This window comes from Achroia grisella, unplaced genomic scaffold, assembly GCF_030625045.1.
Source record: "Achroia grisella isolate CSIRO2021 unplaced genomic scaffold, CSIRO_AGI_Agris_v1 utg204, whole genome shotgun sequence".
Lineage (NCBI taxonomy): Eukaryota > Metazoa > Arthropoda > Insecta > Lepidoptera > Pyralidae > Achroia > Achroia grisella.
Genome location: NW_026712703.1, coordinates 859,621 through 886,451, shown reverse-complemented (window position 1 = coordinate 886,451; position 26,831 = coordinate 859,621). Strand labels below are relative to the sequence as shown.

General features: G+C 31.4%; 1 protein-coding gene across 15 annotated transcripts in view; it reads left to right on the top strand.

Annotated features, from left to right (window-relative positions):
* LOC131841918 (dachshund homolog 1) overlaps positions 1–26,831 on the top strand; it is a 169,676-nt gene that overhangs the window by 74,742 nt on the left and 68,103 nt on the right. For all 15 annotated transcript variants that reach the window (XM_059190308.1, XM_059190304.1, XM_059190311.1 and 12 more), the window contains 2 exons: positions 7,573–7,762; positions 9,132–9,191. In XM_059190308.1, the coding sequence (XP_059046291.1) occupies positions 7,573–7,762; positions 9,132–9,191 (250 nt within the window). The remainder of the gene's footprint in view (positions 1–7,572; positions 7,763–9,131; positions 9,192–26,831) is intronic.

The following is a 26,831-nucleotide window of genomic DNA, read 5'->3' as shown; positions in this document are numbered from 1 at the left end:
GTATCGCTTATTTATAACCGTTTGTGTAATTAATGTTGGTTATTTTGGGTTTATGGCAGCGTCATATTCTATTTAATTATTTTTTATACTTACTTATATTGACAGAGTCCGCGACTTTATCTGTATGTCTAAATTTAAATAAGCTACACACGAGGCGATCTATGAATTGATTCAGAGTGCTCCTCGTTACTGCTCTGATTTTGACCCCTTCAATTTACTGTCTTGTGTATGCCGCTTTAGTCCTAACTAATGATGACATATGTGGGATATGAAATATTTTGTCACTACATAGATCTTGAATTTATACTATACATCAATAACTTTATAAATTAATTAATCCAGCTGATATGCTTTATATTAGACAAAGTAATACCTCTATATTAATTAAATAAAGAAAAATGTAATTGTAAACCTCGTATACTTGTTACAGCAGTAGGTACTGCGCCGCATCTTTACCAGACAGACTATAACTTCTCAAATTGCGCCCGTAAGTAAGGGACGTGGATTAGCGTGTGCTAGGGCAAATATTTTATTACAGTCCAAATCTCCAGCCCTCAACGTTTTATTGTTCATAAGGCTCGTCCGAGCCAAATGAAAGAGTTTATGGCTGAGACGTAAGTCTGTCGGTGTTGCCACTATGTTGACGGTCATACTTTTTACACAAAATCATAAATGTCGTAAGAAAAATACTGAACGACTGCCTTATTTAAAAGTCGACATACATTAGATGTAAATAAAATTATTTGTATAGATACATATACATCTAACTTACATGAGGTTATGAATATTTGCAATCAATTTAGGTATTTAGGATTAAAATAGACGCTAATGAGATTGAATGAATTATATTGATGCTAAATATTCTGTATACATTTTTATGGTTTTTTTTAAATGTAAGAATAAAATGTAGTATACTAGGTAAGCTAATTAATATACAAAATTACATATATATGTATGTAATTAAATTAGCAATTAAAGTAGGTAATATGTAGATACTTCGACATGAATTCATGTAACCATATAATGTAGTTTTCAGATAGAATGCTCATCTGAATATTACACTCGTACAAGTAAGTATATGGTTATACTGCATAATTCTCGCTTATACTTAAGATATTGGTTTTCGTTAAAGATGTTTTTATTGACAAATGGTAAAATATTCTTTTCATAACTGGTAACACTTTTGCTTCGTATTGTTGACTCAAGTTATTGGGCGTCCGCGTTTTGTTGGCGATTGTGTATTACTGTTATTGATTGTAGATAGCACGTGACTCGTGTTCGCGATTGTATTTCTCTTTACTCTTCTGATGGACACTGTTCGGTCTATTACAACATATCAGAATCAGTAATACAAATATAGAGGAACGTTTAAGAGCAATGTCATGGGTGAAAATTTTGTTCTGTATCATCTTAATAGTGGACTATCTACATAATACTGATTTGAAGATTAAAAACAGCGGATTTTCTGATAGTAAGATAAAAACCAATAAACTATGAGTGTGCGAGACAGACCGACATTCTGAACATTCTGGATAAATTGTGTAAACACATAATGTATAAAAACCTAAACAAGGTTTTTACTTTCTTTGTACATATGATAACGTTTTTATAAGTATGAAGTAAACAATTAAAAATATATATTTTAATGCAGTTTAGATCTAATATGCCTATATTATATAGAAAAGAAGTATTTGTTTATGGAGGTTATTTAATTATAGTAAAATATGTAACTAGCCACTTTATTACATTTCATTTTATTTGCCGAATATACATTACAAGAAACGACACGTTATAACGTTTTATGCAGGTTTTTATTAATTGTAAATGTTTAAAACTTTTACTTACAGGAACATTTGATATGTTTTTTTTTTAATTGTTCAACATAACTCATAAAATATAGAATATAACACATTCAAGAGTTTATTAGAACGTATATCCCATTTAACTCAATAGGACTAACTTCCTGCCCTCATTTCGAGAGATCTTCTTACAAGAGAGTAAGAAGGTAAACGTATCACAATTTTTTCTTTTTATTATTCGAAATTTCATATCATTAGCATTACGTAGTTTTTTATTTAACAGAGGTTAAATACAAAAAATATTCGAATTCAAAAATGGTTCGTGGAATATATTTATTATCAGCGACAGCAATACATGGTTGCCTCTTGGAACGTGGAAACTCATTCCTATAGGTAGGACAAGTTCAAAGCGATATATCGTTGGAACGGCGGACCGTTATTTTGCCCAATCGTATATGCCATTGGTATACTGACCGTACAATTATGTATTTATTGTAAACGCTACGATTGCCGGCCGACTGTAATTTGCTTTTAATTCGACCTCTTTCGTATCATTTTCGAGTTTCTTTCTTTTGCTCGTCGTTGAGATATGTTGCATTTTATTGCAATTTCGGTAAAATGGATACGATAGCTGAAAAATGACATTATTATTGTCTAAGCTAATAATTGTCGACTGGTGAATGTTTGCTTACCCATTGGTTCTACGCTATTATACGTGGTTACAGTCTTATCCACGTATTAAATTAGGTTAGCATAGGTACTTCTCGTAGGTAGCGTAGGTACTCTAAACATTATTAAGATGACATGACATGACATGACTGATGTTAAGGTTACAAAAATAAGAAAGTAGTAAATATAGAATCATTCAAAAAAATATAAAGTACCAACTTACTTTTACTATTAGATATCGAAAAACAGTATTACAGATTGATCTTGGATATAATTACTTAATACTACATTGTATTGCATTTATTATCCCCGTATTTATACTCTGGGACTTAATATGTCGAATAATTTATTCCTTTCCCGTGATTTACAGGCCATTACGGTTATGTTAGGGTTTCCAGTTAAAACCACCGAGTTATAAAGTCTAGGAGGCTGCGTTTACGATAGATATTTCCTATTTTACGACAGCAACAACTTTAATAAAACATGCCTTTTATTTTATTTACAATAATAATGGAATGCCTCCTCCGTGTGTTTGTTTGTTCGCAGCTCGAGGGTACCATACTCGACATTTATGGTCTTGCTAAGTTAAAGATGCTTAAGTTTTAGAATGCAGTGTGAACTTATTGATATAAAGTTAAATTATAATGTAAAAATAGTTGTGACGTATAATTTTTTTCTCAGTTTTATATTATTTAAGAATAAACATATTACATAACTTTAATTTATTTTTATAGGATTTTATTCATAATACATTATATCTGCTACTGGTATGATATGCTGTGAGATCTTTTCTTGCAATAATCGAAGGACGAATCATATTGTTTAAATTAAGCTTGCAATCAAAGTACTACAAAAACATTTAATAATAGATATTGACAATATCTTGTATTTAAAATAATAAACAAGTATATAATTAGTATCATTTAAATACTATAAGATACTAGATTATATACTACTGAAAATATAAAAATGGTACTCTAATAACATTAGTTTATAAGATGCCTATTTAATTAACTACCATAACATTTTTATTCAAACTCTGTTATCACTAAGATGTATCTAATATCCTTACTCTAGTATAGTAAAAAAGAAATAACTAAGGCAAACTTAAAGTTATGAATAATCAATTAAATAGACAGTAACAGATGCCGTGAATGACGTCCGATTAAATCCTAGGTAACTCTGTTTAACATTCCTTGTCAATTGAGGTTAAAATAACTGTATTATACAATAAATTTACCTTTTTTACTACAACAGAAAAAAATATTACGTAGAACTAATGGAAAAGAGAAAAATTTGAATTAATTTACACTATTTTGGGTTTTTAATTTCACGTGGTGTACGGAACTCTCAGCGAGCAAATAGTACTTGCACTTTTTTTACATAGAGAGTGGTTGTTAGCGACAAGGAAAGATACAATGTCAGTCGCAGCGCCCGTTCCTTCAACTTTATAGCCAATCATTTATGCATTGCTCGTTTGGTCATTTTGTAATCTCACCGTAATAAAATTCAATGGTTATTATGTCTGTCCCATTATCCGCGGACTTGCGAATGCAGAGGTTCTTTGTTACAATTTCAGAAGAACCTCAATTAATTTGGACTATTGTTTTCCCTCGCTTCATGCTTCTGGTGTTATAAAAAACAGCTAATTCGACAAGGGATATCAAATGTTTTTTGTCTTCGCTAAAAAAAGTTATTGGTCCTTAAACTTGCCGGTTATGATGGCTTTTATCCCAACCTCCTTTAAACACATAAGTGATATAATTGAGGTTCCGATTCTATCGATTCTAATTCGAAATAATGGCCAGTAATTTTGTACGATCATTTGTCGAGGACAGTCGATATTCGATCAATAAATCGATGAAAATCGATATAATGGCGGGGTGGAATCGACGTTTCATTTCTTTAAATGCCTGATCAACGGATTCGCCTAATAATAGACATAATGGTAAACGATGAACATTTTTATCGATTATCAAGCTACATTTATTGTAGCAGTTAATTTTTTTATTGTGGTATGGTTTGAAGCTTCTTTTTTTTAAGATTTGAGCTTAGAATATGACCGCAAAAAATCATTTATACCTTGATTAGGTATAAATGATTTCTTGCGGTCTATTCTGTTTAAGTATTTCATATAATAATATAATATTTTATGATAATTCACACAACCATTCTGTACAAGCTAAGGAGAATTTATGTTATGAGTAGATAACTGATATAAATAAATAGTTACTTTTTTGTAAATATATACATAATATATAGAAAACACCCAGACCGATACAAACAATCATACTCATAAATACAAATATTTGTACTGTGCGAGGAATCGAACCAGCGACCATCGGTAGTAAGGAAGTGTGGTAAACAGCTACACCATTGAAGCCGTCAAATGTATATAACACTCTACTTTACTTACAATATTTTACCACTAATTATTTGGCACTTTGTATTATACATATATAACAGTAATATAATGAAACAAACAAACAAAAATAACATCGCATTTTTTTTGTTTATTAAACTGATTTGTTTATTAAAATGATACACTAATTAAAATGCTTGATCCTTAAAGATGAGTCTCTATTATAAAAATAAAGACATTTCCATGTCGAAGGAGCTCGGAATAATTTTGATAATTCGTTTAAAAATTATAATAGCACCTGTACAATTGAATTACTTAAAACAACAAGTTGTTGACCACTAACTTTTATAGAAAGAGATGGTATATTAACTAATACGGCCTGTTTAGAAAGAGAAGTCGGAAAAGGGTTGTTTTAACCGCAGGTTATTACGAGATTTAACACGTATTTAGTTAATTAGTAAGTGCGGTTGACCAATGCGGTGTTAGGGTATTACTTTGTGCCTTTGGGATTTGTAAATATATGCTTTTCGGTTTAGTGACCTGATTGTGGTTTCTGAAGTATCCCCCTTGATTTTATATGCTTTTGTTATTGTATTGTTTTGGTCACTTCGATGTGCTAATCACATTCTGTAGAGGTTTCACAATTAGTTTTTATGGACAAAGTCTATTGACCATGTCTAAGTTGAAATACAGTCTTAACAGTAGTTAGTTGATGTATTCTGCACATTTCTACTACTGTAATTAAATTGGAAGAGCAAGCCTACTTTCAAAAGGAACTGTAACATTGTCTGTATTATATTCTACTGGCTGTGGTATAAAGTAAAACATAATATACTGTTAAGAAAACTAATCATTATTTAATTAATCGATATACATATTATATTTACATACATTCTCGTAATTTGTTTTAGTATATAATAGGTCTGTTATTGTTGAGTGTTAATAAATTTAAAGTTTTATACACTTATTTTTGTTTTGTATACCCACTGAGGGATAACCTGTTTAGCATTAGTTGACCAAAATTCAATGTATGTATTTCAAGTAATTAATTACAATAAATACGAAGTTACGTTGTGTGGCTCAAAAGATAACCGAAGCGGTAACTAAGTCAATAGACCCGAGCAATTAATTCAGGGTTCATTGGTCATAATGTTTGTTTGTCTGTAACTTGGCGAGTATCTATCGCTTGCAATTTATACGAAATGTTTTTGTTCTACTAATAAATTATTATATATGCATAAATAAATTTACCACACAACACACTAAATTTATAATCTTACTTAACCTATGATTCTTAACCGTTATGGATAAATGGATAAGAAGCATAGGTATTTATTATCGTGAATGAAAAATTGGAAAATCGTTAAAGAAAATAAAAAAAATGTAGTCAGTAGATTTCAGTAGTAGCAGTTTAAATATTTATTTATGAGGTTTAACTATTATCAAATATTATATATTTTTTTAAGCCATTGATTATTGATTATATTTTATATTAGATTGCCTAAACCTTAATAAATTATTCTATTTATTAATAAATTATATAAAAGAATATTGGGTTTACCCAAAAATTTATAAAAGCTATCCTCAGTTTTAAGTTACATATCTATCTAAATCGACGTTATTTATTTATATTACACTCCTTAAATTGTAATATACTTTATATACTATATTCCATAGATTGTGTGACATTGTATACGTTGTTATTAAAAATCTAAATATATTCTATTGTAAATTGCCTACGCAATATTCGGATTTATAAAATAATTTTAATCTCCTTACCATTCTCAATCTACTTCTGTACGTGGATTAATTATAACCTTAAATGCTATACATGTATGCTATTTTTAATTTGACGTCACATGAGATCCTTTAATTCTACAACACAACAGAAATATTTGATATTCTGAAATTCCTGAATCAGTACACGCCGCCACAATGGAAAAGGGTATAGGTACTCCTTTAACGGTCCAAACGTTAATTCGTGTTTAATTCGACACCTTGTTAATTGTTTCCGACGCCCCATTCCGTTTGGTGACCTCACAAGCCCAGGGGTGAGGTCATGGACATTGGAAGACCACCCTGTACCTCCAAAACACCCTCTAAGGGGGTCATTTTAAGAATATTTGCCCAACACCCCTCAATGTTTACTTGGGTTGTTTGTGGTACCCAGAAAACAATAGTCTCGAAATTCATTGCTCATTTTATTATTGTTTGTACACCGTTTTACGAGCGATTCGATTATTGGAACGTGTAATTAAATGATAATACTGGGCATTAATTGGATTTTACCTGGGCGCTACTTTTGAGTGCCTATTTATTAGAGTTTCAGCGAATGGAATAATTGGAAATAATTTTGTCTTTCCGCTATGAATATATAATAATTATAGGTAATAAACGCTTACCTTTGTTTCTTAAAGTTGTCACATCTATAGCTTTTGAAAGTGTGGTGGAATATTGTTGTCTTACCGTTATTACAATATATGATTTTGTATGAATCAGGCAACGAAGCAGTTTTCCCTTTTTATTGTCGGATTCAAGTATTCAAGTATCTAAAAAATAGATGTTTATACACATTATTATGAAATAATAAAAAAAACTTCACTGTATACTCTAACTATGTACCTAGCTGTAGTTGATTTTTCATGCAAATTTAGGTTTTATATTTACGAATATAATATACTAATTATAGATAATAATAATCATAATGAAATTAGTCATGCAACGCAATTATTATTGTTTCAGAAATGGCTCGAATGGAGAAGTCCCCTCTTCTCGCGAATGGTTACAACGCGCCCCCTACACACTTAGGACCAATGGGTTTTATGCACCAGCATGCACTGATGTCACCTGGAATGCCCCATCCTGGGGTGCCTCGGCCCGACGGGTCCATCATCAAAGGACAGCCTATGCATAACATGGAAGCGCTCGCAAGGTTAGTTTAACCTTTCAACAGTGTTCGAGATAACATTTATATGCGTAGTTATATATAGATTTATAGTAACTATGTATAGATAGAATATACTTATTGTACAACTAGCTATTATCTGTAATTTTGTCTACACGGACTTTCATACCCTATTTCGCCCTCTCAATTAATTTTATGAAATAAAAATCACCTTTGTTTCTCCTCATGCAGTATACCTTCATGTTAAATTTCATTAAGATCTGCTCAGCTGTTTGGAGTGAAGGTGACAAAAGCATACACTTTCACATTAAAATATAAGTATAGATTAGTATGGACATGCTACTATTTGAGTGTTTTGTTTGTTTTTTTTTTTGTATATTATAGCCATTCATTGGAAAAATATATTATCAAAACCATGTCATGTCCTAAAATTTTGTTATACCGATTATTTTTAGGCCCTATACTTATTGTATATTTTAATCTTAAAAGAAAAATAAATAACAATAAGGTCTATTACTTTCTGACTGTATAATTATTTACGGTACTTAAGTAAACACTTCAAGAGTCTTAACATTACTAAGTTCACGAAAAGAAACCTCTAAAGCAGGTCAAAGTGATACAGGTTAAATGTCTAAGTCGCCAGCTAATCCAGTTAGAAAAGTACAAACACTGAATGCCGTAATTTCCGTAGGAAGACCCACAATTCACTTACCCTACTGTCTTACTGCCACTGTAATACTGAACAGGTGCTCTGCACCCACCCTATACGTTTGTTTGATAATCGATTTACTTATAGCATCAACAATGCATCGTTTATTATATTGACTGACCAACAATTAAATAATTAGAATAATTGGTGTGAGCTTCGTTGCATTCTACAACTTGTTATTACATGACCTACCTACTATTATAAAACAAAACTAGTTTACACGGCAAAATTAGTAAGGGTTAAACGATTCGTGAATGCAGCGCCATATTATAATTGTTATTACAAATGCCGAAGAAAAGCTTAATTAATAAATAAAGAGTAAAGTAATCGAGAAACAATTTCATCGATCACGCATGAGTTGTTACGGCACAAATATAAGCGATTGTTTTTAAAACATAATTAATTTCTTCGACCCCTCGTTCAACCTAACGGAACATTTAATATTGAGTGCTCATAATTATTCCTTTTAAATTCAAACCCTTTTTAATTTAAGAACTTTTTCTTTAAAACAATCAAGAACAATTAGTTAATATTTCTGTCCGTTTGGTGGACTTCGAAGATACTTTCTATTAAAAATATTTTTTTCTAACATTTCAAAAAGACTCATCTTATCGACATTTACATCTTTTATTTATTTTGCTTTTCTTACTTGAGTATATTTATTTATTTTATTTTATTTGTTGACAGATCTGGTATATGGGAGAACTGTAGAGCAGCATACGAGGACATCGTAAAACATCTTGAAAGGTAAGAACTTTACTTACCTCCTTCACTTCATTCTAATTAGAAAACTGTTGACGACCAGAATGGTAAACAGATCTCCACCAGAATATCGTTGTTTATTTTCAATTACTCCTAAGTTCTTTTATGTTTTACGGAATCCGACTCTTTACTCCTGTTTATTCTATTGACATACTTGGAATTGCAATGAAAGGAACAATAAATAATCGCAGAAAACATAGTTAAAACAATGCTGCAATTAAAAAAAAGCCTGTTCATTTAATCGCTTGTAGATATCATGGAGGGAGTGTGAAATTAGAGGAGACAATTAGATCCATGGATCGGGTGTATTTTTAACAAATGACCGTTCGCCGGGCCGGTCTGCGGGGTGTGAACAATTCATCAAACTCATTCAAGGGCTAATCTCGATGCGAGGAAAAAGCGGCTCTCATGTAAATTGGCCCGATTCGAGAGCCAATCGTTGGGGGAAAGCGCTTTTCTTTTCTTGTTTAATGGATGGTGATTGATCGGTGGGTTCGCTTTGAACGATACTCGCGGTTTTGACTTCATTTTCAAGTGCTCCGATTGAATGTTTTGAACCACTTTGATTGACTGCGTCCTCGGGGGGACAGTAATGTATGCCAATGATGAAACACCACATATACTTTTATATTTTAAACCTATCTCGAATAAATTTTTATGTAGTATGTGAATAAATATTACTATAAAAGTATGTAAATAAAACAAGGTTTTCTATCAACATTTTACATAAAGCAATTTTGTGTTGTTGTAGTGACTGTGACGTAAATATACTTATTTATTCCTAACACGACTCTACGAGCATCATATTTTTCAATTTCCGTTGCATATGTGTACTTTTATATATGGCAGTATATTGAAAAGATACTAAATATTTAGGTGTTTATTCTATCTAAGTGATACAGATTCCAGGTTTTGGACTCAAAATATATAGTTCAATTGATATTGAAATAATAATTGGTAATTTTGATTAATAATAAAACTATTTGTCACATTTTTTTAACATTAGTGTTATATCGATTGATTTAGCTTTATTCGTCCCTTACGGTAACGGGGTAAGCCTAATTCTATCGCCACCATTTTTTATCCCAATTATAAAAATTGTCTAGATGAACAAAACACACCGAAGTAAAGACGTACGTCTGTACCAAACGGACACTGCTCAGACTATGATGACGGGTCCTCAATTTTTGTTTATTATTTATTTTATATAACTGTACCTTGTAGTAACTTCGGCTAATCCTCCTAATTAATTCTGTAGATTGGAAAATAAAAGCGTGTGAGCCAAAGGACGGTAGGTGGGGGGAGTGGAGGGGGGGGGGGGTGTTATGGTGGAGCGAGTGCGGGGTAGAATTACAGTCGGACAGCGGGCCGTGTACCGATGTGTCACTGTCAGCCGACGATCGCCCCGCGCTACACTGGGATTAGAGCTGTTTTTAAAGAAATGGCCCCATATTGTACATACCCGAATGAGAGACAACAACAGCTAATACTTTATTACGTTGTAATCACGATACAAACCGATCCACTAGTAAGCAATCGAACCTAGCTAACAATACTGAAATATATCGAAGACAAACAAAAACATGAGAATTTTAAATTATCTTTATATATTAGGCGATTTTTTTCAATTAGTGTTCTTTTAGATTGAGAATTTATAACACGCCTAAACTTTTAGGTGAATAAAGTCGTAGTTAAATATCTTTTCAAGCACTTAGCAGCACTTAAAATTTCAGCTTCATAATATTGGTATTAAAAATATTTCCAAGTAGACTAATTTCTTAATAATGTCTAATTTTTCTTTTTTATCGGTTATTAATCATTATCTGTTCAGTAAATTGTTTCAATTATTTTGAATAATAATATTATTATATAGAATTGGCGTCATCAATATGTCAGGCAACTCAGTTAAATCATATTAATTGTCTTCGTCTGAGTGGAAGCTTCCTTGCTCTCGCATTATCTCGGCTCGTTTAATTTACGCATGCGCCGGCGACCGACCGGTTCTCAATGCTAACTCCAATTAATTGACAGGATTATCTCCGATTTAATATAATTTGTACTGTTTGTTTTGCTTTCTCTTGTTATAAGCTCTCATTTACGTTCCATTAACAGTGAAATTGGAATTTAATTATTGCATTCTTGGAAAATTTATATTAATATTTCAAAAACATCCATTTATTGTTTTGCTATTTTTACTACTTATGTTTAATATCACTCATTTTATAGAAGCAATTCTTGCTTTTACTACTTAAACTAACTATTTTAATCTACAATTTATTTTCGTGACGACATTATTTGATTTGGGCTGTTTATAAAAACATACTTTCTTAAACATTAGACAACAATATAATCGTATACATTACATAAATACCGGAAAAAGGTAGACTTTAGTAAATATATCTAATGACAATAATACCAAAAATCATCAATAAACATGAGACAAAACGTCGGGATCAATTTATTCGTCCGTTTAATTCCGTTTCGGTTCGAATTAGCTGCGATTAATCGGCGCGCGGCGGGTTAAGCCATAGTCTCGGGGCGTAGTTGTATCCGCTCGGCATACGCCAGCACTCGCACTGTATGCCAGTCGAACCGGCACACATCGGTGTGACGTCGATCGTTATTCATCCTATACCCCTTGTTACCGAAAGATAGCATTGTTTACTAGCCCTCAATACTCTTCCATTTCGATGGTCCACATACATACCTATTGTTTTTTAGTATTGTATTAGATTTTTTCTAATATTTGTCAGTTCTTTTGATTAATATATAATATGTTAAGATGAAACAGATTTAATTGACAATAATTTTCTAATCTTCAGGCTTAAATGGAAGTTGCAAATCGTTTTGATGCTATTTAGTATAGAAATATGTAAGATCGTCAATTTCACTGAATCTTGACGGATAATATTGTTTCTTGATTTATATAAATTAAAAGTTGGAATAAACGATAGTCATCACAGTGATATTTTATCATCACCATCCAACGAGAAACGGCAAGAATCGCGGCGGCAGCATTTGCGTGATTGAATCCTCCACCATTAATTTCAGCGAGATCAAACGGAGACCGAGGGTGATATTTATCAAGGATATTGCGAATTATTTTAATCAAATCAAATTCCCTTCGTTGTAAACAAATGCTTTTGATTAATGAGACGCGCGACAGAGCCTCGCAGCCGTTGTGATAAAACACCCGAGGAAAAGGCAAAATTAATGGTCATAAAATGAACTCTTGTATCCGAAAGATAAAGATGCTGAATGCTTTGAATGTTAAGTGATTTTTCTTCGCTTCCTATTTTGAAAGATGATTCCGACGATCGCATCTGGTGACTGTGTACATTTATTTCGGAGCTCCAGAATTAGCTGGGAGTAATTTTGCGCGATTAGTGCATAACTTTCGGGCTCCGTCAGATATTTAGATTGTCATGGCGTGGAATCATTAATAATAACGAGTTTTGATTTTCAGTAGGCTAAATATGCATGGGGCGTTGTTTGTAGGGTGCATAGTCACGGTGACACAGTCAGCCCTTTGGATGCCACCCGAGTTTGTCACCGATGCGGTTGTACAGGAATTTTATCTAGCTCTTTGTAGCGGGACCTTTTATGGAGCAAACTATTCTGTTAGTTCTGTTGCTGAATAAACTATGCATTACAGCTTTGATGTTTTCCAGTTATATTTATATATACAGTTCGTTGTGTGTGTACAGGAAATGATTGTAATTTAATACATTACTAGGAAATATAATAAAGTGAGTATGCCTGCACAAACTAATCGCAATATTCAATTTATTACTTGTATGTATATACATACAAGTCTACAATTTATTTTATTTAGGTTACGTTCGAAAACATTAAAAAATTACATACACGAAGACGAGAAATAATTATTTATGTATAGAATCGGTTATGTAGAATACAATTCTCATCTTTAAATATTTGTCATTAAGGCATGTAACAGTTTTCTAAGTGAGATAATTACTAGCGTTGTATATTTTACAACTTTAACTAAATCGTAAAGTATATTGCAATATATTTTACAATTTATTTAAATTCTGCTAATACCGAAACTATTTATGTAGTATTTTCTGTAACACCTATCGCACCTTTTGCTGTCGACAAGTAGCTGATTATGTAGGCTGTTACGTATATAGGGTGAGATATGTAATATATGTATATGTAATATATGCCTTTATAGACTATAGAGACATAACACCACAGACCTGCAGAATAGCAATGCATAAAGTTACCACATCACATCATACGATTTGTTCTTGGTGCTGTTCATGTACTGCTAGCGACGGTTGCCAGCATGTCGTTCTAGTCGTGTTCATATTACAAGTTGCACTGTCAGCCCGTATTAATCTGGCCCCGACATCTGACAGCGTAAGCCAAATTTCTCATCAAAAATAAGAATTAATGGCGAACAACATTAATCATTTGCTGGCAAACGGCACGAGGTGTCTGTATCCCATTATTTTGCATTACTAATGATATCCTAGTATGACGTCAAGGGAAGTTTGCAGAGGAAATTTTCACAGAGTCACCACCCTCGATTGCTAGGTGTTGAGTAACTTGATGATGTAAATATCTTATCTATTATTATATTTCATACATTAGGTGTATATATACTTTCAAATTTTATAAAAAGAGCATATTTTATATTCGTAATGAATAAACGCAAAGAATAATTTTGTCTTAATAATATTTTATTTATATACTCTAATGAATTAATGTATTTGGTCGTAAGTATTCACATATTTCAACTTAAAAATTTAAAGTAACAGCAATAATTTAAAAGAGCAACACAACTTTCTTGCTCATTCTTCTCGTGATGAGACAGCTTTTCGAATGAGTGGTAGATAAAAAAATAAGTAAAACTATTAAAAAAAAATTAAATGGACGTTTATTTGAATAAAGAATATTCTAAGTCATTATATTCTATACCTAATTGGAATGGCAAACGTGCTGACGGCTCTCTAGACGATAAATAGTAACCATCGCCGATATAATTTCACTGCCTTCTATTACTGAAGCTGTTGGTGCTGTTGTTACTGAAGCATACTTTACAAAATGTTTTGCTTGATGACTAAAATAACCATGATAGTATATCATGGTAAATATCCCGTTTGTATAATGTATACAATAGTATAAAAAGTTGACACTGAGTTTCGATTTTGTCAGTACTCTCTATGGATCATTTTTAACTATGATACATATATGCTCAATGTGTCTATATACATTAAATAAACGAAGTTTAATTTCTTTTGTTTGTAAGGCCCAAGTTCAATAAATACTTAACTTTCTAACAAGTCGTTCACTTGTAAAGTACTATTTAGAAGAAATATATCTTTACAATATTTTATTTATTTTTCTTTGAGACGTCGGGTCTGATTGAGTCACTAATCTATATTAATATTATGAAGCAACAACGGATCCGATTGTGAGAAAGTAAACTTCAGAATCCCTGTACTGATTTAAGAAATTCTTTCACTGTTTGACAGAAATACGACACAAAAAATTTCATTTTACAATATGTTCGTTTTACAGTATGTATTATGTTAATAGTACATATAATAATGATAAAGGCATCAGGACATCGTCAGAGATGGTCATTAATTTCATATTTTGGAAATCACTTTAATTTGTTAAGCAAGGAATGTACAAAAATTTATAATCATTGTACTTATCTGTTGTACGTATATTACAACTGCCTTTTGTTTTTAAAACAGCTGCAACACGTTAATTGCAGGCACAGGCATTGTATGCAATAACGCGTGCCAAGTGGAGTGCATGCCAGTAGGATGAAGCTGCGCCGTGGTTGAGATGGTACATTCATTACTCCTTCATTCGGGTGTCATTTTCAAGGAGAGTAAAAAAATATATATTGCGTTCATCCTCCGCATTTTTTTTACGAATTAACTTCGTGACTATTTGTATATTGTGTTTTGTTTTTAACTTACTTTATAAAATAAGAATGTTTTAATTGAAGTGCATTTTTATTAGGTGTTATATTCGTTTAAACTAGACTGATTTTGATGATCATTACCAGTTCGTATATGACTAGTTGATTATATTAAAACAGTCATATTATTTTACCTTTTATAGAATAATCAAAATACATTCGGAACTAGCAAAGATTTCGTCAATCGTAGGTATATACAAAATTTACGGTAAAATTGAGGACTTCAATCTTTTTGATGTTGACTGATAGCTTATAACCACAGTAGCTGACGAAGTGTGATGAGGCGACAGATCGACCGCTCAATTAGTCGCCATCACTCAATAATTTTTAATAAGTTTGCAACACTAATCACTTCCTCTCCAAAAGGCGTGACCATTCTATTTCTAGTATAGCCATCTATACTGCCATTGACAGAAGATGTCACTTTTCCTTTAATTATGCGGTGGCCCCATTTCTTCGCGCCCTATTAGTACACATCAATCAATGTTGCCAATACCTATTTTTTACCTCGCGACTCGAGTGTTTTTTCCCCTTAGTCCGTTTTTGTTTACGGAGATTTTTTAAGTGAGGAATAATTTGATGAGGTCCGCCACCCGACTGTTGGATGCGAGCGGTGCTCATTTGTCATCGTCTTGTCATTTCTGCATTTCTTTCGAACAGTTGAATTGCTAAAGTAATTATATAAGTTTTTACGATTTCTTTTCCATTTTGCCTTTTTCTCATTATATTGATCTATGGATTCTGCATTGTCGATTTACCAATCATGACCTAATGGAATAATCTGTATATACATTTAGAATCTTATTATTTGAAAACTATATATTTTATTGGTTTTAATTGTTATTTATTTGCATTTAAAATGCATAATATATTGTTGTTTATTTTTTTGTCTTTTTTGCATGCTCTTTTTATATGTCTAATTAACACATTTAATAAAATTGGTCTGCTGTAAAAACTATGAATATGAAATTAACGTGTCAAGTTAATTCCCGACATCGATGGGGTAAATCAAATATGTGAATCCACAGATCAAAAGAATTCATTACAGTGTGTAAATCACAATTTGCATGTAGCGCAGGGTAACCATGAATATGCATCCCAAAGCGCCTGAGTTTGAACATCCCATGCTGCGTTTACAACACTTGCTTGTTCATTGGCTGACCTACTTTTGTCATGTAAATATTTCAATATATTTTATTATTTGTTTAGATTTAATTTTCTTTTACATAATTAGGTTTTATGTAAATTTTATAACTTTTATTAAACAACAGATAGATCTTGATATTTTTTAAATAACTCACTCACTCACCATTGATCATTATCAATATTATTAATACGAGTATGGGTTTATTAAATTGAATAAAATGTCATGTAACATTTCTAGTAGAGATACGGTTTGCTTGTCGTCGGTTAAGATAGTGATTATTTAAAGTAAAGCCCGCAACAACTGATTAACACAAAAAAAGGAATGTATTATATTAGTCAGTATAAAATACCCATACTTGAAAGGTACCATGTTTCTAGTAAACTAGCACAAGTGAATGTACCTCGCGTCACGAAGCAATGCTGAGTAGGCATCAAACCGGACACTTGCCATTCCGTTCGCTTCCTGACCTTTTCCCGTTTTGTTATGCAAATCCCACTCCCGGGGGAATTATACAACGCGAATAAAAAGTATTTTACTGTTTACTTGCTGACTGTGCGTAGAGTGCGAGCCGAGTGTGAGTGCGCATAAATCGACCAAAACCGTGTTATTTCATTGTAAACATTAGGTTTACTTACAAATTTATTTATTTATTAGAAAACCAACAGCTTACAATACAATACATTTAATTAACAGGAAGGACATTTCTAGAGATAGCCAATAATATATTTTATTATAATTTAGTATTATTATTTAATAAAGAAAACAATTATTGTTGCTGACAGTTTGTGCTTCGTTCTTTCTATAATTTTATATATTATTTTGATTCTCCTTTTTTATATATTTCTTTTTGATATTTTTTATTTTTATTTCTATTTCTTTTATATCGTATATGTATAATTGTACTTTTTTAAAATTATATTGACATCTCACTCCAGTCACAATGATAGTTTTAAGGTAGATAGATAATAAGGTACGTAGATAAATTATATAAATTAAGATTATCAGAGGTTTTGTAATGAAGAGAATAATCAAATGAAGTAACCATTTGTAAAACCAATACTAACGTTATTACGTAAATACCTATATATTTATGATTGTCTGGGTCATTGTGTATTTGTACCTATTAGGAGTATTTTATTGTTTAGAGTGTCGAAGCCTGAACTAGAAGGTTTACTAAATTATGCCCAAGAGGTCGTGAGTTAAAAAAATACAAAATTTATGATAATATTTCTGACTGACTCTCCGGCGAAACAAACACCGAAAACAAACCAAATATATAAATAAAAATATCATAGGGACAATGTCTCTGACTATCACATTGGGATAGTCGTGATTAAGTTTGTTTTGTATTTCCATTTAGCTAAAATATTGTGAACAAGGAAATTAAGAAACAATTTATTTACATGTTCCTAGTTTTAAACGCAGACGTATGAACAGTCTATTGTTATGTTGTGTGCTATTGGGAGTGATTGAAAGTTATATATTTATTGCGTTGTGTATTATAGTATAATATCTCATATTTCCTAGATAAACAATTCAATTTAGATTACAACATCTGCCGTAAACTGTATGCAGTAGAATGTATAGAGGGGTCATCAAACATAGTCAACGATCGGCCAGCTAAATAACCGCTCAACCCTACGCGGCCACAAATCAAATGTTTTGATAGCACCGTGGTATTAACGAGACAATTTGATTGCGGACATATCCGCGGCAAATTGCTTCTAAATTATATTTTCTGTTTACTTTCTGCCAAACTCCCCGTTTCGATATGTGACGTATGTACACCGTTGTTTGCTTCTATTACATTAATTATCACAATTGTCGTACAACTAGCTGTTACCCATGACTTTGTCTGCCGTCATGTGTTTCTCTCAGTTTCTCTCATTTTTATAATACAATATGTCATAAATAGTTTTGACATGTTGTATTTAAAAAATATAAGAGTAAGTAAGAACATACGTTCTCAGTTATAATATACAAAAATATACTTTCATTATGCTCCGTTCAGCCATTAAGTAAAAAAACAAACAGGTATACTATCGCGTTTATAATACTGGCCCTTACCACTAATAATATGTTACATACACAATAAATGTTTTTCTTTCTTTCTTCTTCCTTACCTACGACTTCGTTTGCCTTGTTTAGATAAAAAATACAAATTATTAATGAGACAATTTGATTGCGGATATATTTGCGGTAAATTGCTTCTAAATTATAATTTCTGTTTATTTTCTGCCAAATTCCTCGTTTCGATATGTGACGTATATAACCGCGTCTGTTACATCATTGTTTATTTCTACATATTACATTAATTATCACATTTGTAGCATAACTAGCTGATACCCGCGAATTCGCCTGCTTTTTTTAGGTATTATGTATCCATTTTTGATAGAAATTACTTTTTAACTTACATCCGTTGAAATGTTCGTATTGACAATTGTAAATGATGTAAAATAATTGTAAAGATAACATACAGACTGATAGAGATATACATACCTTCGCATTTATAATACTAGCTGTTACCTTCGACTTTGTCTGCTTTTTTACATAAAATATATTTTATTATTAGCCTTGTGGTACTATCTACTTTCACGTCAAAAATAAGAAAATCTACGTCCATCCTTGTCATACTATCTACGTTCAAACTTCATTACCAATTAAACCGTTTAGTTGACAATGTCTTAAATACACAAACAGACAAACACTTCCGCATTTATAGTATGGATCGTCTTCACTAAAATATTGGTTTAGGTATTAATATTGCGTCTAGGGAAAATACAATTTCAATTGCTATTTTTAATGTAATTTATTATGTGTTGTACTAGTGGCCGAATCTAATTATAATTTGAAGTTATTTTATTTATAGTATTTCCTTTTATGTGTTATTCAAATTGAGTGAGTAATGTTGCTTGATTTATTTCTATTACGAAATATTACGAATTACAATCATTCCATGAATTATTTTAAGATGACGGTTTCGTTGTCTACTTTACTGTACCTACTCTTAACATATACTTACACATATCAAAATTACTTAACACTAATAACTACTCGCGATTTTGTCTGCTTTCTATTAAGTAAAAGATTGCTTAACTCCATCTTTGTGATACAATTTACCTTCACAATACATTAAGATTCATTCAGCCGTTTGCTAGTTAAAAGATAATAAACAGACGGACAGACACCGTTAAAATTTATAATATACTAGCAGTTTCCCACGACATCATTTGTGCAAGCTTTCATTCCCAATTTAACTGCTTTTCAGATTTTTTAAAACAGTCTATGTTTGCTCTCGTGATACAATTTATCATCGTGTTATATTTTACAAAATTCGGATCAGCCCTTTAGTAGTGAAAATGTTACAAACAGACGGAAGCTCTTTCAAATTTATAATATTAAATAATAATAACAATAAGCTCAATATACATATACAATATACACAGAAAATACCCAGATTAATACAAACAATCATAGTCATAAATGCAATTGTTTGAATCGAATCCGCGACCATCGGAAGTAAAGTGGTGTGTTAAACCGTTAGATCATATGGACTGCCAAATTAAATTAAATAAAAATATTTGTGTTTATAGTATGGATTAAAAATTAGAATAATTTCATGGGCTTTTTAAGAAGCCGGTTTAGTTGTCAACTGTAATGTACCTACTCTTAACAGGCACTTACACACATCAAAATTAATTAACATGATAACTTCATGGTTGCCTCTATAATCAAACTGTCACTAGTGGTGTATAACCGTTGTGTATGTTAAACAAATTGCTTAACAGTCTCCATACTAATTCATAACGAGCATAATTATTATTATATTCTATCACCCACATAAAAATTCATTTTCATTGAACCAATTAATTACCGAAGTAGACTTTGTAAAAAATCGTCTGCATACTTTTCTTCTTACCTTTTTGAGGTGACAAGCACATTGCTTTGTAAGTTGAAAAGTTTTTTTTTAATTAGGTATGTACATAGTGAGCTCCCTGGACTGAACTAAAATTTTAAAGTTTTAAAAGAATGCGATAAACTTACAACAATAAAATAATAATAATATTATAATATGCACATTATAATGATAACAATAAAAAGAGTTAGGTACTTTAGCATTTTGTATAGTTTCACAAAAACTATTATCTATAACTTTGTATAAAGACAAGTTGCTCCTACTTTCTTCTTCTAAACCATGATAAGATTTGACTCAAATTTTCACTCTAAGTTAGAGAATGTCTCCTGGAATTTCAATACATATATTAATATTTAAATATTATTGTTGAGGGTATGATTTCAGTAATTTGTACACCCATGCAAACAGTGGGCGGACAGCTAGAAATAAAATAAACAGATTTCAATTTATATCAGCATCTTTATCATAATTACATGTAAAGAGGTTTGAGATTCTATATACATCCTTTATTAATCATTAAAAAAAAACATTGATGTTATAGGACATTTTCAATGTTTACTCATTCATAGTTTATCTCTTATAAGTTGAATCTTTATCAATAAAGCGAACAAAACTATGATTGATGTGGCACGCGGTTCGACTCTGATGTAAGATAAATCGATACAGATATCATGGAGTTTGTATGAGAGATAGTGAGCCGTAAAAGACAGCCGTTTATATGTCAAAATATCTAAATATTGTCCCCATATATAATTAACTTTGGTTAATTATAAATGTTACCACAAATCTAATACAATTATTATACTTAGTTAGTGGGTGTCAATTTTAAAAATAATTGCATTATATATATATTATATATAATACAACTGTTAAGTAATCACATTGAATTTATAAAATTATATTTTATCACAGAAAATAAAGACGTACATGGATAAACCATTATCGTCTCGTTGGTAACATGTTGCGGTCAACACGAGCGATCATTTCGATGGCAATCATTATCATGACGCTGCGTGATCGCTCAGTCGCTTCAAACGATGTAGTATGCCTACCGTCTATTCGAGTAATACAACAGGTTTGCTATCAAGCAGCTTCAAGATCAGGAAGGGTTTGTCACGATACATTATATCCAAAGAATTGCATTTGAAATGTGACGATGAATGCGATTTTCTGCGGTTACTCCATATGCATGCATTGAAGCCATATTTAAGCAATAGCTGGCCATTGAAATATGGAGCTCAGGTTACAATATGAAATAAAAAAAGCAATTTAAAACGGCTAAAATGAATGCAATGAAATTGTAAATCGACAAAAAACAGACTAATTTAATGGGCAATTTTGATCGCCTTTTCCCTAATAATCTTGCAATGAAATTCAGCATTATCAAAACGCATTGCCATTACAGATAATGGTAATGCCCTAAAAAGTCGGGGTCTACGAATGGTAGTAGCAATTTTGCATAATTATCCAGCATTGGGCGGGAGACAGCGACGCGCTGTCGCTTAAATCCTAATAACATTGCTCCAAGTCGATCGGAATCTCGTTACGACACTGTAATCTGTTTTCAACAAATAGGATGTTTCGACACTATATGCACTTGTTATTTCAATTTAATGTTTAACGTAAAGTAATGCGGATTATAATTAAGAAAGAGAAAATTCTTTCGTTAACAAGTAAAGAAATGCGAATTATAATACAATATAGCTCATGTACATTTAGGTATTGCATTTAGGTTTTCTCATATTCTTTACATTATTATTACAAAAATAATGTGAATATGCGGACGAACATCGTCAAAGTAAATAATTTTTATACTTCAATCAATTATACGTTTTAAGTCTTTAAATAAACAGTATTTATTGAAATGTCTGTCTTCTATCGACCAAATAAATCTGGCATCTCAACCTTGTACTTACATATATATTCTACTAGATATACTATAAGTAAAACTTGTTGAAAATAAATTGAACTGTAACACTAATTAATCAAACACTATGGCATATAGAACTGTACATAAAATGTCAAGTTTTCACTGCTTGTCATTTACAAACTGCACGTAATACCAAAATTACCATTACGAAAACCGTCCATCTTCGAAGCCTCCTCGAAGACAACTTAAATCTTCTCACGTTCTTGTAATATCGTAATGAGCTCCTAAGCTCCCGGAGACATATTTTATTTTCCTTCAAACACATTTTATATTTCATTTCACGTTTCATAAGCGAAATTTGCATGTCCCTTTGCATTGGGAAGCGTAATGCCCTAGTCGCTTAGTGCACTTTTATTACGGTATTAAGTGATGTAATTTTTTTCATATTATATTATTCAAATTTAAATAACTGTCTCCGGTTTCCCCCGCGGAGGTCCTACTGTCTACCCATTTCTTTTTGTCGCCCTCAAATTTGGTTATTTTGGTTAGACATTTCCGCTATAGAATATGAAATCTGTGGAGTACTATTGCAAATTTTCTATGATTAAAATATAGTTAAGTAGTCATAATAATTCGTAATCATTTTGTTGAAAATAAAACCATGATCATCATGACTTTAATAAATTAATAGAAATCATATTTGTCCAATTTTATGAGAATGTATTGGAACTTTATTAATAATTTGTATTTATAATAAAAATTCTAAATTTATTAATAATTATAAATATAAAGTAGTTAATAGACATAACAAAATATTAAGATAAATTATAAAATCATTTGCTATAAAAATGAATGTTGTTAAACGAAGGCGTTCCTTTCATTTTATGTTCTAGAATTATTTGAACTTAGAGGCCGCAATTTTTACAAATGACATCGTGACGTTTATAAGGAGGGTGCCGGGAATCGGGGCACCTACCGCCCGCGACGACAACTCATCATGTTACTTCTTTCCTATTATTTCACCATGCCACTTTATCCCTTTACGTCCCCAAGTATTTTGTCCTACAATCTGTTCAATTTTATTATTATAGGCACAAATACTCGTTTAATACACAATTACTATTAAAACTATTTTGAATGTTAGGTATTTAAATATTGCACGTTATAATATACATACTTACTTCGCAGTCTTAGTTGATAATGATAATTTTAAGTATTAGACCATTTTAATATAAGTCTATTAAAAATGTATTTGTGTTATTTTAGAACATTATCAGAGATATATAAATGACGTGAAATTGCAAAGAAAGAAAAAATATTATATTTCTAACACTAATTATAGTAGTATTTTACATCATGAGATATATATATATAATTAGAATAATATTATCGGCATAGGTGAAGTCATAGCTTCTCCTGTACTGAACAAAATACAATACTATCATGACACGAGGATGTAAACATTAATCTATTGAAATATTTGAGTTTAATTTTATCATTTAAAATTTAAATAAAAAAATGTAATTTAGGGCCCTACAAACAGAACGTGAAATTAAATTATGTCATTAGTTATTGAAATACAATTTGGACTGTAATGTCACAAATGCTACTACCGTTCTTTATATAAACACAAGAATGATTCAAAGAGATATTTCATGATGATATTGCCTTGAGATCATTTCAAAGGCAAAACATCACGTTATCTGCATATGTTTGGAACTTTTTACTCATAACAAGCGCCCCTTTGCTACTTGTATTTTCTTCATAATTTATTCCATTTCTCCCCTACACATTGGCATCGGTCGCTGATATTTTTTATTCGATTAGTAAACCCCTAAGGTGTTTTTAGCCTTTTTTCGCTCGATTTTCTTCGAAGCTTTGTTGACTGTTTTCGGGGGTTACAATGTTCATTTCCACTGGATGAGTAGGCTTATTTATTTATGCTTTTAACATTAAGAAATTTTGATATATACATTTAGAAATTGTTTTGTTCGCGTTACATATACCTATACACTCTCACTCTATATGGAAATGTATTTGATGACTATGTTATAACAACTTTACCATTTTTCATTCGCACGTATTTGTGACCTAGATTTAGTGGATATATTAGTAGTAATAGAGCTATTATTCAATATATGTTAAAAATTGAATGAGAAATTTTAATATAACTTAGTAATTATAATATTTATTTCAATTGTTGATGTAGAACATCAACTATTAAAATAAATATTATATTGTGTTGAACACAAACATAATATCCATCACTAAGTAGATACGTTTATTGGACTAGTACATGCATTCCTGTAGATAATGGAAGATATTATACCAGATAGATTAAGTCTCGAGAGTAAGTAATATAATAATAGACAGAGTGTTATTTCAACCAAGGACACATAAACAATAAGGATAATATAATATCATGGTAGGTTATTAAAATAAGCAACTGAAAATACATATGGAATATATGTACTCATAAATTTATTCTAGAAGCTAAGGGGTCCACGACAATTATTATTTTATATATAATACATAGGTATATGAGGCATAAGTTTCTATTAATTAGTTTTAGGTAAGTATGTGAAATTTGTGTTTTGTCCACTTAATTGACGGCATAGACCACCAGATGGTACGTGATTTGGAGTTGTTCAAAAATTGTACTTCTCACCAATGAAGATTAATGACGTGCAGTACATAATTAATGTGCCCACCAACACACTCGTGGAAACAAACAGTAGCTGATTAAATTCGAATTCTTAGTAAAACCATAGTCGCGCGACCCTCTTTCCTCAAACCACGATACTTACACACTCGATTTGTGTCGTACAGGGGCGCGGGGGTGGAGATGAGAGGAAACTTTTTGATGGATCGGACGGAGTTTGTTTTGCATGTGAGTGATATGTCTGAAATAATAAATGTTGAGGCGTCGACGCTTCCCCGACTCCCTCCCGAGGGTGAGCTAAAACGATTTTTGATTTGGGTGTCAAGCAAATGTTTTACGCAGTGACGCTCCGCCAGGATTTGATTTTCTTAATCGATTCTTGAATGCAAATCTGGGAATTAGTTTCTAGTTCGTTATTCACCGATTTCAAAAATGGAGATGGTATCTTCAGATAAACTGTAGTTTTTATGGATTTTATATCTTATGCAATACTGATTATGAGTAGGTACTTTTATTATTTTAAAAAATATATCTCCTATACGTATTCTATACAAATTTTGTTATGATACAAATAAGAATTGAAAACTAACTTATACTGGTGGAATTATATCTGTTAGGCATTTCTTCCAGGCCTAACCTTTTGAAAACTAATAGGAATATGTGACGGGGTAAAAAAACCTATTTAGACTAATGAAATATAATTATTACATGTTTATAAATTATAATCTATGAAATTATTAAAGATGCACTGTAAATTAGAAGCTGGAATTAACACAGTAGTTTTAGGGCACCACGCTTACGTAAATTGACTATACTATTACCATGAGCTTTGTTTAATACTTACGGTAATCAGATTATGCATACAAGAACGGTTCGGAACGTTCGCCACTGCGGCATTAGGTTATGTGAACGGTTCAGTATTAACTAATCAGCGTACATTGGCTTTGGTAGTATATTGGAACGCATTGTCCGCGCTCGTGGCCCCGGAATATCTGTTTAGGCCAGTGGCCATTCTGTAATGGCAATGATCAACGTTAACTTATAGTGAGTATACGTTAACGCTACGGCGTAGATGTCAAATTCCGTATATTTATACATCAATATTGTTTGCGATTAGCGTATCTACCAAAAGTTCTTGATTCGATTGCATTTTTTTGTGTGATATAATAGTAGAGTTTACTCCCATAATGGGTTCATATTAATTGAAATTAGTTTTTTTGTTTAAGCATTTGGCATCAAATAATATATTGATCTCATCAGTACAATGATAACATGACAACGCACACTCTCTGTCTCTCTCTCATAAAAGAATTATATTATAATATGTAAGTCTATATAGCCACCGGTAACGTGCTGGTGAAGTAATATACGGTGTTTGCTTGTTTAACGTCTCTGTAAGTCACTATTTACTTATATTATATCTTGTTATGAGATTTCTTCCAATATCTTTTTTCTAATAAGAATGTAGAGTGACTTTAAACTCGTCTTTAATGTTTTCTGTACTGACTGTACCTGACATACTCTGTGAAGATATTGTACTGTTCATTATTCTGTGACGATCCACTAAAAATTGTATTTATATCTATAGGCTTTATATCTATCTATAGTCGTACTTATTTAATTTTCTCTTTGATAAATAATTACAAATTTACAAGTCATCCCTCAAATTTTGTTTTTATTTTTGCACTCGGCCCTCTGTGGAGATTCGTCGTCAATTTTCTTTTTGACAAGCGAATGAATAATATTATTTGCTTCTGACTTCAGTCTGTGTTGGTTGATGTTGACAGGTTTTTGGGGCGGTATTAAGTGTAACACGTTGGTTAGCGTTTTCTTTTAATATCTATTTTATTTATGAATAGTCATATGTCATTGATAACTTTTTGTAACACAATTATTGAATATGGAACTACTGTGCATTAGGGTAAAATGTAAACTTCAGGCGATTAGTCGTGAAAAGGTGATGAGCAGACCTATTAGTATGTGTATTGTGTATTTAATAACAACTATATGCAGGGACATGTTTTTCTAATAAGACAAGAATCATGAAAAAAATGAAAGTATTATTATA